Consider the following 15,499-nt stretch of genomic DNA (forward strand, 5'->3'; position numbering starts at 1 on the left):
CAAAGGGGGTTTGAGTTTAAATCCCCTTTTAGTGGGGTTTAAAGCTAAAAAATACATCTTCAATATAAAAAAAAAGCAAATTACACACTCCAAATTCTATGAGTGTAGCCAAATGGGGTTTGAGTTTAACACCCCCCCCCCTCAGCTTTCAGCGGGGTTTGAAGCGAAAAAGTACCTCTTCTATAAAAAAAAAAAAAAGCAAATTACACACCCAAAATGCTATGAGCGTAGTCAAAGAGGGTTTTGAGTTTAAACCCCCCTTCATCGTGGATTGATGCTAAAAAATACCTCTTCAAAATTGCCGAAATTGAAAAAGACTAAATGTGGCTCAACAAAGATGGCTAAGACGGATTTTAAAAATTCAGTTATAGAGAATGGGTCTCAATCATGGAAATGCTATGCCGAACTGGGAGTCGACCACTTGGTAAGGTTGTGACAGAGCGTCGCATGAGGTTTGCGGGACATGTATTCCGACAAAATGAATTACGTATAATAAGAGTTGCAATGACATGGAGGCCATTAAGAGGAAATCGCAAACAGGAACATCCTAATACAACTTCACGCCACACTTTCATAGAAGTCCTCAGAGCAGGTGGGAAGAGGCTTCAGACATTGCTAGTGACAGATTTTTTGTGGAAATAGCTTGCCGCCCAAAGAGCCGAACGGCGCGGGAGGATCTAAGTACGTGAGAATAGCACAAGTTTTGAAATAAAACTTTTAAATAGCAGAATAATGCACTGTAGATACCTCAGAATATGCATTTTTGAGGCTTTAAATACCGGAAATAGTGCTTGGCGGCGGGGCTCCACCCCGCGTTTGGGGAGCCCACACCCCATTGTTATATATATATATAATATTTTTTTCCCCGGGAGGGGGGGGGCTAAGGGGGGGGGGAGAACCCCCCTCCGAAAAATAACCCTGGCTACGCCCATGATGAAGCTTCTTTTTGTTACAAAGCTTATAGTTTGAGTTTAGGCACATCGGCACAATTTAGGCCATGTCGTGACCGTAATCCTTTAAGGATCACTCTCCCTTTATATAATAACAAGGGCTAAATTCTATACAGTTAAATCATTAAAAACAGTTAAAATAATAATGGTAGTAAAAATTTAATAATTTAGTAAAAATCTTATGTAAATATTATATGTTCACAATTCAAAATCAGATCTTCGTAGACAACCCCACCTCCCGGACAAAGCCCAGTACCTTCCCATGTTGACATTGTCGAATAGTGTTTTTAAGTTGTGTGTTCTAAAAAATTTCTCCCTGACATCCTGGTATCTGGGGCAATCAATGAGGATATGTTCCACGGTGAGGCGAGAGTCACAGTACTCACAAAGTGGGGGCTCCTCTCTCTTCAGCACAAAAGAGTGCGTGATGTAGGTGTGGCCAATCCCAAGTCTGGACATGGTTGTGCTACCACGCCTTGTCAGATGTGGGCCGCCACCTGACATCCGCCATAATCTGCCTCAGTTTGTTGTGAGTCTCAGCCTCCCATCGGTACTGCCACTCTCGATAGGTGGCAGAGGCAATACTTTGTCTCAGGTCCGAGCAGGGGATTTGAGTTCCTGACACTGCGTGATTTAGGGCTCTCTTTGCTTCTCTGTCTGCGGCTTCGTTTCCCTCAGTGCCACATGGGAGGGAACCCAGATGAAGGTGACATCCCTATGGTCGGCTGTTATTTGTTACAAAGCTTATATTAACTCACTCTTTCAGGTAACAAGTTTGTAACGTAATATCTGCAACACCCAATCTCGGATCAAGTTGAAATTTAGCACAATTATTTCTTGTACATGAGAAAAGAAGAATGAATTTTTAAAATGCCAATTAGTAAATTATTAACTAATTATTTTTTTTTGATATTGAACAAGGGAAAGAAATTTTATTTGACAGATGTGGCGGTATAAGTTGATTTAGTCCCCTTTGTATTTTGTGAATTAAGTCGTTGCTTCACTAAAATAGATAACTGTACCACCTTCTACTGACACAGTGGCTAGTGTATTGAGGAGACTTGAGAACCCTTGTGTTCTTAGTCAAGTCGTACAACCTTGTTTTCTCCATAAGATGCACACAAACAAAAGCGATCACGGTAACATTTCTGGACTGGTACAAACAAGCGATACGATCATACCGCTAAAACTAAAAGCATGATATTGCGCTAAATAGAACTATTGGTAAACTATTTCTAATGGCACAGATTTAATATTGTTAGTCTAGATCTATTAAAAAATTAATTACATGACTGATCCAAAATAAATGATACAGCTTCGCAGGGCCGGACTTAAGTAGGCCTATGTGGAGGCACCGGGGAAGAATTTTTGTGGCGACTCCTACACTTTTTCGAAACCTTTCTTAAAAGTCAACTTATACTATTTAAAAGCGTCACATAATATAGTAGAAAGAAATAGAGCACTTGTCAATGGAAAGAAGTTTTCGTTGCTCCTTATTTAACATGCATATTTTAGTTTTTCAGAACAAATCATTTTGAGTTAGTCTTATCTTATGTTATATAGCCTAATACAGACGTTACTTCAAAAAAGAAGATGATTACGTTCTACGCGTCATGCATTTAGTCATGCGTATTAACCAATGACTTAAATTCTGCCAAGTTACTGGTTTTCCTGGCTAGCTCAGGCAACCCATTCCATGCTCTAATAGCACTAGGGAAGAAGGAGTATTTGTACAAATTTGTCCTAGCATATGGGACGAGGAATGTGCCTTTATCTTTGTGTCTTTCAGAGCATTTTATCAAACTTTGTTTTTGTATTTGAAGATTATGGTTCAGTGTTTTATGTATAGTTGCTACTTTACTTTTGAGTCTTCTGTCCTGAAGGCTTTCTAAATTTAGTAATTTTACTAAAGGTGTTACTCTGGTTAAGTGTGAATATTCGTTTGCTATGAATCTCACTGCTCTATTTTGTGTCTGTTCCAGTTTCTTAATGTTTTCTCGAGTTGATGGCTCCCAAACGGAGGATGCATATTCTATTATTGGCCTTACCAAGGTTAAATAACATTTTAGTTTTATGTTCTTATTTGATTTATAGAAATTTCTTTTAATAAATCCTAATGCTTTGTTTGATTTTTTTTATAGTTTCATCAATATGTGGATTCCATGACAGTTTTTCATTTATTATAACACCTAGGTATTTTGCGTTTTTAGTCTGTGTTACTGGTTTGCCATGAATAAGATAAGTGGAATTAATTTGTTTTAGTTTTTTTGTTTCTCTTAACAACTGACATTTTTCTGTGTGGAAAGACATGCTCCAATTTGATTCCCATTTCTGTAATTCATCTAATTCTCTTTGTAAAATATCTGTGTCTTGTGTTGTTTTTATTGTTCTATATATTATGCAATCGTCTGCAAATAATCTGACTTTTGTTCCTGAGGTAATGCAATTTGGTAACTCATTTATGTAAATTAAGAATAGTAGTGGACCCAAGACTGTTCCTTGAGGTACACCTGAGTTTACTGTTATCGGTGTTGATTTAGAGCCATTTATTATTACACTTTGTTCTCTCCCTATCAGAAAATCTTTAATCCACTGATGCAATGGACCATCAATGCCGAAATATTTTAATTTTTTAAGCAAACTATGGTGGTGAACTTTGTCAAAAGCCTTGAAAAAATTTTAGTAAGATAGCATCTATTTGTTCACTATTATCTAAACCTTTTGAAAAGTCATCAATTAGTCCTATTAGTTGTGTTTCACATGATCCATATTTCCTAAAGCCATGTTGGTATGGGGTGAGGACATTATGTTTGTCTAAGTGGTTTATGATGTTGCTACATATTATGTGTTCTAGGATTTTACATGTGATGCTGGTAAGTGATACTGGTCTGTAGTTTCCTGGGTCAGATTTTTTCTCCTTTTTTAAATAGGGTAGTCCATGTTAACTAGTTAGACGCCATCTTGGGAAAAAATATTCCGGTGTAATCCTGCGCTGTTTACTTGAAAGGTGAAAGAGGTCCGTTGAGAACGTGTAGGTTCACTTGTCTTTTAAGACACCTTTACTGGCCACCATATGTCACGGCCTGGTTCTTGTTGTAGGCGTGATGACGCGAATTTCTCTGTATTGTAGGTACCTCTTCTGGGACTACTATAATGTTCTTCTTAACTAAATACTTTCTTACACGCACTAGATTTGCAAGTGCGTAATAACACTAGTATACTAAAGTCTCCAACGACAACATTTAGAATTATTGATAAACACACTGGTAGCAGACATACATTTTATTCACACGATAATTCACAAAAGATATTGGCAACATAAGCCATCACAAAATGTAATCCAATGAAAAGAACAGCATACTACATAATAATTACTCAATGCTCATATAATATACCTGAGGAGATAATAACGCTCCTCTATCCACAAGAGTCCATGGTTCACTGAGGTGTCCACCTCGTGGTCAGTCCCCGACCAGGAGAAAAATCTCGTGGTGTTAGCACGGAATAGTTCAGTGACTACTAGTCACCAAATATTACAGGGGTTCTAAAACTGATACATGACAGGGTGACATTAGCTTCTTTCCAGTCCTTTGGTACTCTGCCCTGGTTGAGTGAAGCCTGAAAGAGTATTTTGAACACTGGGGCTAGCTCATTGCTTAGTTCGTTCAGTAATCTAGCTGGAATACCATCAGGTCCAGACGCTTTATTTGGTTTGGTGTTGGCTAATAGTTTTTTAATTCCATTTTATTGTACTACTATATCTTCTATGTTGTCTACATGGTTCAAATTCGGTAATATGTCTTTGTCTCCTGGGGCTGAGAATGCTGATGCAAAGTATTTGTTTAGGATGTTTGCTTTATCATTATCATTATGTATTATGTTATGTTCATCTTTTAATGGCACTATGCCTTTGTTTCCATTTTCTTAGACTTAATGTATGACCATAGGTTTTTGTTGTTATCTTTAGATATTACATTGTTTATGTATTCACTCTGCAGCTGTCTGCTTACTTTTTGGGTTAAGTGTTTAATTTTTATATACTTTTTTTTCTGCATTAGTTTCTTTGTATTTTCTATATAGGTTTTCCTTCTGTTTACAAAGCTTCTTTAGTCTATTATTAAACCAGCATTTATTTATTTTGTTTGATGTGTATTTAGTTGTATATGATTTTCTATAATGCTTTTAAGATGGTTTTTAATGAAATTCCAGAGGTCATCGACTGATTGGTTAATGTCTTTTTCTAATAAGAATGTTTGTTGAAAGTTTAATGCAGCTTGGTGTAGTTGTGTTAGGTTACATTTATTCCAGAGTAAGATTTTTCTTTTGGGTTTAGCATTGGATACTGCTTTTATCTGACTGTATTTGTATGATCTCATGGTCTGATAGACCAGGGATAACATCATAATCAACTACTAATTGGGTCTGTTGGTTAAGAAGAGATCTAATGTGTTGTTTAATCTAGTTGGCTTTTTAATGATTTGATCTAAACTTAGGTTGTGTAAAGTTTCTATGAAAAGCTCATTTATGTCCTTAAGGTTTTGGTGTTTATCTATGGTTAGTGTTTTCCAATTTATATCAGGTAGGTTGAAATCACCCATAATAAAAAAAAACTGCATTTTTATTTGTCTCTTTAAGTGTAGTAATCTGATTACATAGTTCCTGCATAGAATTTGGTGGTCTGTAAATACTGCCTATTATTAGGGATGTTGAGGTGGTATTAATTTTACAAAATGTTGATTCTATATTTTTTGAGTTAGGTAAGGTAATTTCTTCTGCTATAAGAGTGTTTTTTTATTGCTAAAAGAACTCCTCCATGATTATCAGCCCTATCTTTTCTAAAAATTTCATAATTACTATTTAAAATTTCTGCATTATAAATTTCTGTTCCTGCAATTATGTCTGGTTTCTCACATTCTAATAAAATTTCTAAGTCTGCTGTTTTGTTCCTAATGCTTTGAAAATTTATTACTAAGGTTTTTAGGTATTTGGTATTGCTTCTTTAGTAGGTTTGTTTAGAGAGGCTGTTGTATTAATTTTAGTAGATTTAGGTTTAACAGAGTGGATCTGGCTAGTGGTTGGTGAGTTTGGTTTGGGATGGTGTTTAGGATGTTGTATGGGTTAGAGGAGTCCGCATCAAAGGAATCAAACAGCCCTGATGTAAACTGAGGTAAACCACACGGTACACAGTGCCATGATGCGTCTTTGTTGCCTAAGGCATAATACACAGGTGTATTCATATGGAGACATGATGCATGGTACCATTCATCGCAGGTGTCACATTGAATGGCTTTCTGTTTCATGGTGCATACTTTTTTGCAGATGTTGCATCTATCTTTAGATCAAGGCCCTGGATTTGATTCTTCATCTCCTGCTATTAATATTAACAGTGATAGGTATTTATTTCAGCTGTGTCTGATTGAGAACTTCCATTTGTGATGGGTAATCTTCTTTAATGTGGAGGTGAAACCATAGGAACTGCCATAAATCCTTAGTTTCATGTCTACATTACGAGCAGGTTACAATCGGACACACGTGTTTACTACGATACAGCCGTAACCCTACGTTTAAAGAACGTGTGTCAAAGACTGGGATGGTAAGCGACGTCTCAAATACCGGCCTGCTTCATGCACGTGGCGAATTATTGGCCAAAAAGTGGGAGGTGCTCATCTTGACCGTATATCACATTGCCTATCATGGCATATCACGTGATCAATCACATGATTTCCTGCCCAATCCCTATTTAAATCTCAAACTTCTTCAATCAGGAGCAGTCGTTCCATTTCATGAAGAACATTGAGGGGTGTTCACTCAAGAACCTATCATTGCGTTTTCTTACTTGTAGTCTTCAGGTCAAACCAATCATTAGGATAATGCGCTTTATGATATCCAAGGGCCTCAGAAGTGTGTACTTTGTGTTGGGGAGAGAGTTTCTTTTGAAAATAGTGTTTGGGGGGGGGGGGCTAAGACAGACAGACGAAAAGGCTATAACTGATGTGCCTAAGAAGTGTGTACTTTGTGTTGGGGAGAGAGTTTCTTTTGAAAATAGTGTTTGGGGGTGCTAAGACAGACAGACGAAAAGGCTATAACTGATGTGCCTAAGAAGTGTGTACTTTGTGTTGGGGAGAGAGTTTCTTTTGAAAATAGTGTTTGGGGGTGCTAAGACAGACAGACGAAAAGGCTATAACTGATGTGCCTAAGAAGTGTGTACTTTGTGTTGGGGAGAGAGTTTCTTTTGAAAATAGTGTTTGGGGGGGGGGGGGGCTAAGACAGACAGACGAAAAGGCTATAACTGATGTGCCTAAGAAGTGTTCCAACCCGAAAAATATTATGTACATTTATTGTATTATTTCTTTTAAAAGAATTATTCATATCTATGTTTTGCATGAGTGTTTGTGTTAAGACATATTTTTCACGTACTAAATGTAAATGTGTGTTTGTATTTCACATCATTTTCTTTAATAAACATTTTGGCTTGTGTATGTGTGTTTATTAAGAGGCACACTTTTATTTCAAAAAAAGTTTTTTAAGATACTACTTTAAAATTAAAAAAAAATGAAACAATGATAGACTAAAAATTGATGCAATTATTTGTTTACATTAACATTGGTTTATTTAATGACTGTATGATATCTCCAGCTATACATACCAAACACTTGCTAATAAAAACAATTCGCTGAACGGTGTTAGAATTCATACTATACATACAATATTATGGTAGAGTGAAATAAACATTGTTATAAAAGCTAAGTGCTTATTAAATTATCATCAAATGATATCTCGCGCCAAAACGTCACGTACCGGTTCCAGCCTACTATGGCTAGTATTAGATTATAGAATATATATTTATTGATATTTATTGACTATTTGTTGAATCTTGTTCTAAGAAATTGACAAAAAGATAACAAAACAAAGATAAGATGAAATAGTTTATTTATAGAAATAATGAAGATACAGCCACTTATTTTTTCAGAGCGGTTTCAAATTGTATTGTCTACTAAAACATTTAGTCAGATGAATCATTTAAAATTATAATGTCATCATTTGACAGGATAAGTATATAAACATTCTACTGCTAGTTTCTTGCCTACATGTAGGCAGCACAGTAGAATTCCTCGGCTACATGTAGGCCAGTGATGGGCAAACTTTTTGAGGAGCGGGCTAAAAACTTACTGAAAAAATTTTGGTGGGCCATAATTATTTTATTAAGAAAATATAGTTACTTAGTATCAAATGTAATTGTATCACAGTTGAACTAATGTGATGCTTGAAGCTAAGAGTGTTTTGATAATAGTTCTTCATTTGATTCAGCTTCCAATACAGACATTACATCACATCCGTCAATCTATTTCTGACAGCTTTTCACTCAGCTGCTTACAAATCTAGTGCTGTAACATTGACAACGTGTTTTTTCCCTCGATAGTACTAGAGCATAAGTTAAAGTTATTTATTGTTTAGGATGTGATGTAACTTTCATTTGTACTTATTGAGCCCCTACAAACAAACGTACAGCAGGCTAAAAACATTCAGAATCAACTTTTACGTTTTTATGTAATATATTTGACATTTCATTGTTGACATGGTTGAAGATTTTTTTTTTACTGAAATGAAGTAACTTCCCCCCTTTGACATAATATCAGGCAGCCATTAGAGTTGGGTGGACTCAAAACATTGAGTTTAGGCTACTCATGAAACAACTTGGAGTGAATTATACTCATTAAAATTACACCATGGTCAATCTAGTGTTGAAAACTTAAATTCTAACATTGTGGCAGGATTAAACCTCTCCAGTGGTCAAAGTTAGCCAGCTGGCTGTAGTTTGCTCATCACTAATGTAGGCAGTACATTAGAACTCCTTACCTAGACATGGTGAGTAAACTATGATACCAGTAGTGAGTATCTTTCATTTGAAATACATGACTTTCATAACTTCTGTTATAAAAAGAGTACAAAGAAGTTTACAGAAAATATAAATTAGCTGTCAATAGACAAGATTTTTAAAATGTAAAAAAATGTTCATTTTTAACAAAATTTCTTAAGTAGAAAAGAATAAAAAAAAAAAGAGGGAAGGGGACAGGGAAGATTTTGTTTTAAAATATCAAGTAGGTCAGGTTTGCATGCAGTCAGGACCATTACCCTCTTTGTATGTATATATATGTATATTGAATATATGTATTACTACATAGAAAAGAAACATAGATATTAATTATACATATATGTAAATGGAATATTAAAAAGAAAACTGAATGTATAGATGCTGCTTAACAAAACATGAACTTTATAATTTGTGATGACCAAGATGAAAATAAAAGAAAATAAATTAACTAAAAACTATAAACATTTATTTTTACACTAATCTTTAAGTTGTTTTATAAATGTTTTCAATACAAACTGGCATAAATAAAAAACTAGAAACATATATTTAACAATTAGTAGTTGTATATAAAAATAGTGATATTAGTTCTAATCAATTATTTGCATTGACCACATTGTCAATCATCATGACTACCTGATAGAAGTACCTACTGACGCACAAAGGGAAACTTCTCTGAATCAACTGTTAACACATTTTTAAAATTTATACATGTTACTGTTAACGGATTTCTTATTCAATAAAATAATTGTATACATTATTTTTAGTCATAAATATTCTTTATTCTGTAATGAATATTACTAGACTAAGTGTTTTTAAAGTAGAAATGTTTAGTATTATATAAATGTCATAATAAAATGATTGTATACTATATATAAGAATTCTATCATGTCATTCATCTGATTTCAAGTGGCTCAATATTAGCTCTAGCTATTTCAAATAAAACGTTTTTTTTTAAATTGTCACTTGTATCAACCCAAAAATAGTTAGTTAATATCAAAAGATGGACTGACACATAATGTAAGGAAACATGGTTGTGTTTAAAAAAGCTTTAGAAAAAAATGACACATGCATATGAAAGTCAACACCAAACACATTGAAATTTGTTGATAGAAAACCCATCAGTAATAATTTCAATTGAAAAGCACTTGCCAAGGGTAAAACCAATATTTCTAGTGACTATAAACTCAGCGCTAAAAGAATATAGAGTACCAAAGTGAAGGCACCATGTTTTGCTAGAACATTCATCAGAAGCCATTCAGTTAGTGAATATGACAAAATATGTACAAAAGGTTTCCAACAAATATTTCTTCAATTCATAACAGAAATGTTGAAAATATACTAAATGTACATTTTTTAATCGGCTGTGATTGGCTAGTGAAAAAAAAAGTATATTCCTTTTATTGGTGTTTGGAAAAATGAGCTGATTATAAAGAGAAAAGCTTTGTCATAAAAATAGAACTTTTCCAGTAAATAAAATCCATAAGGTGTACAAAGTAAAAATAGCAGATTTTTATAAACTCAGATCGATTTTTAAGATAATTTTTTACCAAGACAGTGCAGTAAAGAATTACAGAGAATACATATCACAGAAATAAAACATTGACTGTAGTACCTGATTGTGTCAATGTAATAAATACATAGAACAGACAACTTTGTTCAAAACACAACCATCATCAACAGAAATCAAACATATTAGACAAATAAAACATCTAAATTTAGACATAGCTGAGCTTTGGTAGCAAGTGAACATTTCCTTCTGTTAAGAGTAGAACATGAAGGTACAACAATAAAGAAATAGTTGTATTGTACAGGAAATAAAAACAAAAGTTTCATTGCTACTTGAGCTTCAACTAATTCAGTACTGAAAGAAACACTATTTCTTCATGAAAACAGAAAGCATATCAATTGGGAGTGGGAAAATAATGGTTGAGTTTTTCTCTGCTGAAATAGTGTTCAATGTCTGTAAGTATCTGAGTTGAAGTGCTGCAGGGGACTGGATCATTATATCTGCAGCCTCTTTGAGGGACTTGGAAGCCTTTTGTTCTCCTTCAGCTGCAATCACCTACAAAAATAGTCCAATTCAATAAAATATGTTTAGTGTGCATTGGACTGGCTATTTGGCTAGAAGATATGAATTAGAAATGCAAACTATTTTGGCATTGAAGGTTTGGAGCAGTGCAGTAGCAAGGTACCCGTAGAGTTGGGTTCCAGAAAATGTTGGTGGGCTCCTCCCCAAATAAGACAAATTTAGAGTGTGACAAAAATCAAGTAGTAAGTAATATATATATATATAGATAGGCTATATATAAGCTATTGTGTTTCACTTAGGACTCCAAACAAAACTTAAGAGTGTCTTACAACTTAATGTTTATACAACTTCTTAATAGTTAGTACATAATTTTTCCTAAATTGCAACTTTGAGAATAGCCGCTCTGTCCAACAAGCCGTCTCAGGTAAAATGAGAAATAACATGCATGCTGGGATAATGTTTGGAAAACTTGATGATCAAATTTAGGATGAGACTAGAAGCTTGGTGGCATCTTATAGGCCTAACTCTTTGTCATTTGCACTTCAAATGAAACTAGGCATTAATGACTGAAATATGTTGATAATTTTTGTCATGTTAATGAAATCCCTCAAGTAATTGAGAAACAATGACATTGATAGTTTGGTAAAATACATCCTCTCTGCCTCATGTATTTTCTCTGAACGGTAGGTAGTGGTAGGCTCACCAAATTGTCTTTAAGTTTCTGAAATTATGTGAAGCAAATGACTGGATCATCACCTCAAGATCAAGTTTCTTCAGTAGCCTTTTTGTTTTTCACTCTCTCAAATGACTTATTTCATTGTAGATATTCTCCAGTTGACTCAAAGCTTTATGTAAATCTTGCTGCTCACGTTATAACATTTTCGACACAACGTTGAACTTCCAATTTTGTACTCAACAATAAGCAGAGCAATTGTATTAAATGTTTGTAATTTTCCCATAAGTGTTGCTGCTTCCAGGCATTGCCTGGATGGTTGCCTGGTCGTTCTGCTATAAGCATGAAAGTAGCGCTATATATAAGCTATAATTTAATTTTAATAACTGTCTTTTGTCAGTACTAGAAATATTTTAAATGTTCCTTTGAAAAATGTTATCTACAAAGACTATTATATTACATACAACAAAGTGACACAACAAGGCATTCCTATTCACAGAGAAGAGTTGATTTTAAAATAGTGAAATTTTTTACAACAAAGATAGAACTTATCATGGATATAAACAAACAACAGCAATGTAGCAGTCATTCTAAGTTTATATGCTGAATTTTCTTAAAATAAACCACAGAGCAGAAAGACAAGTCGTGTCATATACAAAGTCCATCTTGTAATCTATACTATAAAGTAGAAAGTAAGGCGTATGTATGTATGGGTGTATGTCCCGCAGTGTATGTCCCTCATTGAAATCAAACCGTTTGACGTGCATAAAAATCAAAACTGTTTGACCAATCTTGATGAAACTTGGCACAAATGTTCCTACGGTACTAACTGGAACCATCCTAAAACAAACTTAAGACCCTCAAAAAAAAAAGTTGCCCATCTCTATGAAAGTATTACTATTTCATGGATCTTTACCATGTTTAGATCGAAATGATCTAGATATAATTTTTAAAACTATACTTTGCACAGATAGTTTTTTACTTTCACACACGAAAATACAAAATATAGTCTATTGATTTCATTATTTAATAAAATTAACCTTCAAATTTGTGTTTCAAAAGCATTTTTACATAAATGTATTCTTTATATCAGCGAATTTAGACGTCCTGACATATGTACTTTAGAAACCAAATAGCCATGTTTACATGAGACAAGAGGGAAAGGTCACGCATGCACATAGCAAAGGCTCCACGCTTGCACACAATCATCCAATGCCTAGGCCTAACTCTTAACTCTTGATCTAATTCTAAGATGAAAGATCTACTTCATGCATTGGCTTTACTTATAACACTATTATTGTCTTTAATTGCTTCCAAAACACTCAGTTACTATATCGACAATAATACGCAAATTAATACCCGCACGATGCGGGTAATACATGGCTAGTAATAAATATTTGATTGTATAAAAAGTTTTACTCATCTTGTTAAATACTACTACTTATATTTTATTTTTATGTTCCCTGTATATTGATTAAATATATTTGTTTCAATACATAGACCAATAAAATTGATTACTTATTATTTTTTGAATGCGGATTAGTTTGTGCCAAGTAGGCCAAATTACCTTAGCTCGAGCTTCTCTGGATGCCTCGGCCTCAGCTGCCATAGCTCTCTGAAGCTGAACAGGCAGACGGACATCTTTACTATAAAAAACAAATATTAAGGTTTAAAAAGATGAATCTCTTATATTAAAAACAGTGAATGTAAATAATCACATTATTGAATTAAAATCTGTTTTACTAATAGAGATTGGATTTGAATGCAAATACACATATGCATATTCAAAAAATTAAAAAAATTAGTGATTAACAAAATTGACATTGCACAATCACGTGGATATTGACAAAAATAAATGTTTCCTAGATATGTGAAGTGGTCTACAACGTTAAGGGGGTGTCCATTTACAGTGAAGTTTGGGTTGAGTAGGTTTTATTGGTGTTTTCCAGAGGTTTATAGATAAGTTGATAGCATATGCAAATTCGTTGACCGCAAGCTTGATATGTTTATTGTAGGCTCGTAGGATACAATCATGGGCACAGAGAAGCTCTGTTATGACCATTCCCAATGTCATTATCATTAATGGACAAATGATATTCTCTAGTTACATTCCTTCATGACCTAATCTTTGAAAGCACCAAGTATAATGCAAAACAGAGGTAGCAAGTTTTTATGTATAGTTTACATCATGTAGGGCTTACGTTTTAGTACATCATTCACATAACCCATGCATTATTCTTACAAGGTAGGCTACTCAAGTAGTTACACTTCCTGTATAGGGAAGTCACAATTCAACTGAAAACAAAATACATCATGTACTTACACTTCTACACGCTCCACCTTCACTCCCCAGGGGTCAGTGGCTTCATCCAATGAGGTCTAACCAAAAAAAGGTGTAAAAAATCAGCTACATCTAACAATTTCTTTTTAAAGTTCTGTAGCCTTTTTTGTTTTGTTTTTTAAAAAATAATCTCAATCAGATGTTTAAAGTTTACCATTTCTACCAAAATGGTCATTTATACTAATCTAGCTGATTTAAAAAAAAAGAAAAAAAAGTAAAAACATTTTAAAAAAAACAGCGCTTATATTAAAATACACTAAAAAGTAGAACATTTTGTTCAAACGTTGGGTGTATTTAGTAAGAGTTGAAGTGAAATTTTACACCCAAGGTTGTTTTTTTATTTTCTACTTTCGAGTGCCTTTTAGTATAATCATTTTTTTTTTACTATTTATTATTCCAGCCAATATGGCCTACAACTGTTGATGTAAGTCACTGTATTTTTGTAGAAGAAAAATCATTTGTGAAAATGGTAATTAAGATAATGTTCATTTCCAAATACATTTCAAAGTTTACTTTATAATTGATTAATATACATACAGTCTTTGATATAATGTACTATTTAAACATGGAATGGGCTGCCTGAACCAGTCAGGAAAACCAATGAAAAAAAGTCATTTAATGGATACCAACACATATAGAACTAGAAGGAAATGAGAAGGCTGACACACTCACCAAGTGTGGGAGAACAAACTCAAAAAAAAACAATCTCTATCCAGAAGAAATGACGAAACTAATAGTAAATAAAAAAAAAGAAAAATGGACAAGCTCTTATCCGAAACACAAGAAAGATGATGTCTATTGTAAGCTATCCCAACAAGATCAATTTATAATCTTTTGACTCAGGACAGGACACAACAGAATGAGACAACATATGATGTACTGGAAGCTCAAAATTGGAACCAGTGAAATTTTCCCATGTGGATTTTCACCAGAGAATGCTGACCATGTCCTTCAAAACTGTTCTCTTTACCATGAGGCCCGTACAAGACACTGGCCCCAAAACACCCCAATAGAAAGAAAACTATATGGAAAGCTCCCTGATTTGCAAAGTTCATCTCATATATTGGTTTAGTCATCTGAACGCTCCAACATAAAAATGAGAACGATGAAGAAGAAAATTTTTGTTGGTTTCAATGTCAAATTGTTTTCCTTGATAATAGCAAATATCTCTCTTAGACTTTGTAAGTGTTCGTTCCAATCCTCACTAAAGATGCAGATGTAATCTAAATAGCAAATAGTGTCTCTTCTGTGGCCCAGTATCTTTGCCATCATCCTGTTAAAAGTGGCTGGGGCATTTACTAAGCGAAAACTCATCACATTCCACTGATAGATGCCGAACGGTGTCTTAAATGCGGATAGTGATTTAGCCTCTTCCTAAGATTAAGACTAAGACTGCTTTATTGATCCTTATGGAAATTTGTTGTGATTACAAGGACTCTTTTCTCATATAAAGACAACACAACAGAAAAATACACATAAATACAACAGACAACATAAAGAGTTCATTCAGCGACTACTCACGGGTATCTTGGTGCATTTCATGTTCCCTGATCAATGAGTGGCGGTGATAGAGTCTGACCGAGTGAGGTACGAACGAGTTTTTGTACCGCTCCGTTCTTGTTTTGATTGACAG

At 34.2% G+C, this 15,499-nt stretch overlaps 1 protein-coding gene across 8 annotated transcripts in view; it reads right to left on the reverse strand.

The window, feature by feature from the left end:
* Nucleotides 1–7,863: 7,863 nt before the first annotated feature.
* Nucleotides 7,864–15,499, reverse strand: part of LOC106066792 (mechanosensory protein 2-like) — a 61,668-nt gene continuing 54,032 nt past the window's right edge. For all 8 annotated transcript variants that reach the window (XM_056042927.1, XM_056042932.1, XM_056042929.1 and 5 more), the window contains 3 exons: nt 13,849–13,904; nt 13,093–13,171; nt 7,864–10,885 (listed from right to left, as the gene is read on the reverse strand). In XM_056042927.1, coding sequence (XP_055898902.1) covers nt 10,697–10,885; nt 13,093–13,171; nt 13,849–13,904 — 324 coding nt within the window. In that variant the 3' untranslated portion in view covers nt 7,864–10,696. The remainder of the gene's footprint in view (nt 10,886–13,092; nt 13,172–13,848; nt 13,905–15,499) is intronic.

This window comes from Biomphalaria glabrata, chromosome 9, assembly GCF_947242115.1.
Source record: "Biomphalaria glabrata chromosome 9, xgBioGlab47.1, whole genome shotgun sequence".
Classification (NCBI taxonomy): Eukaryota; Metazoa; Mollusca; class Gastropoda; family Planorbidae; genus Biomphalaria; species Biomphalaria glabrata.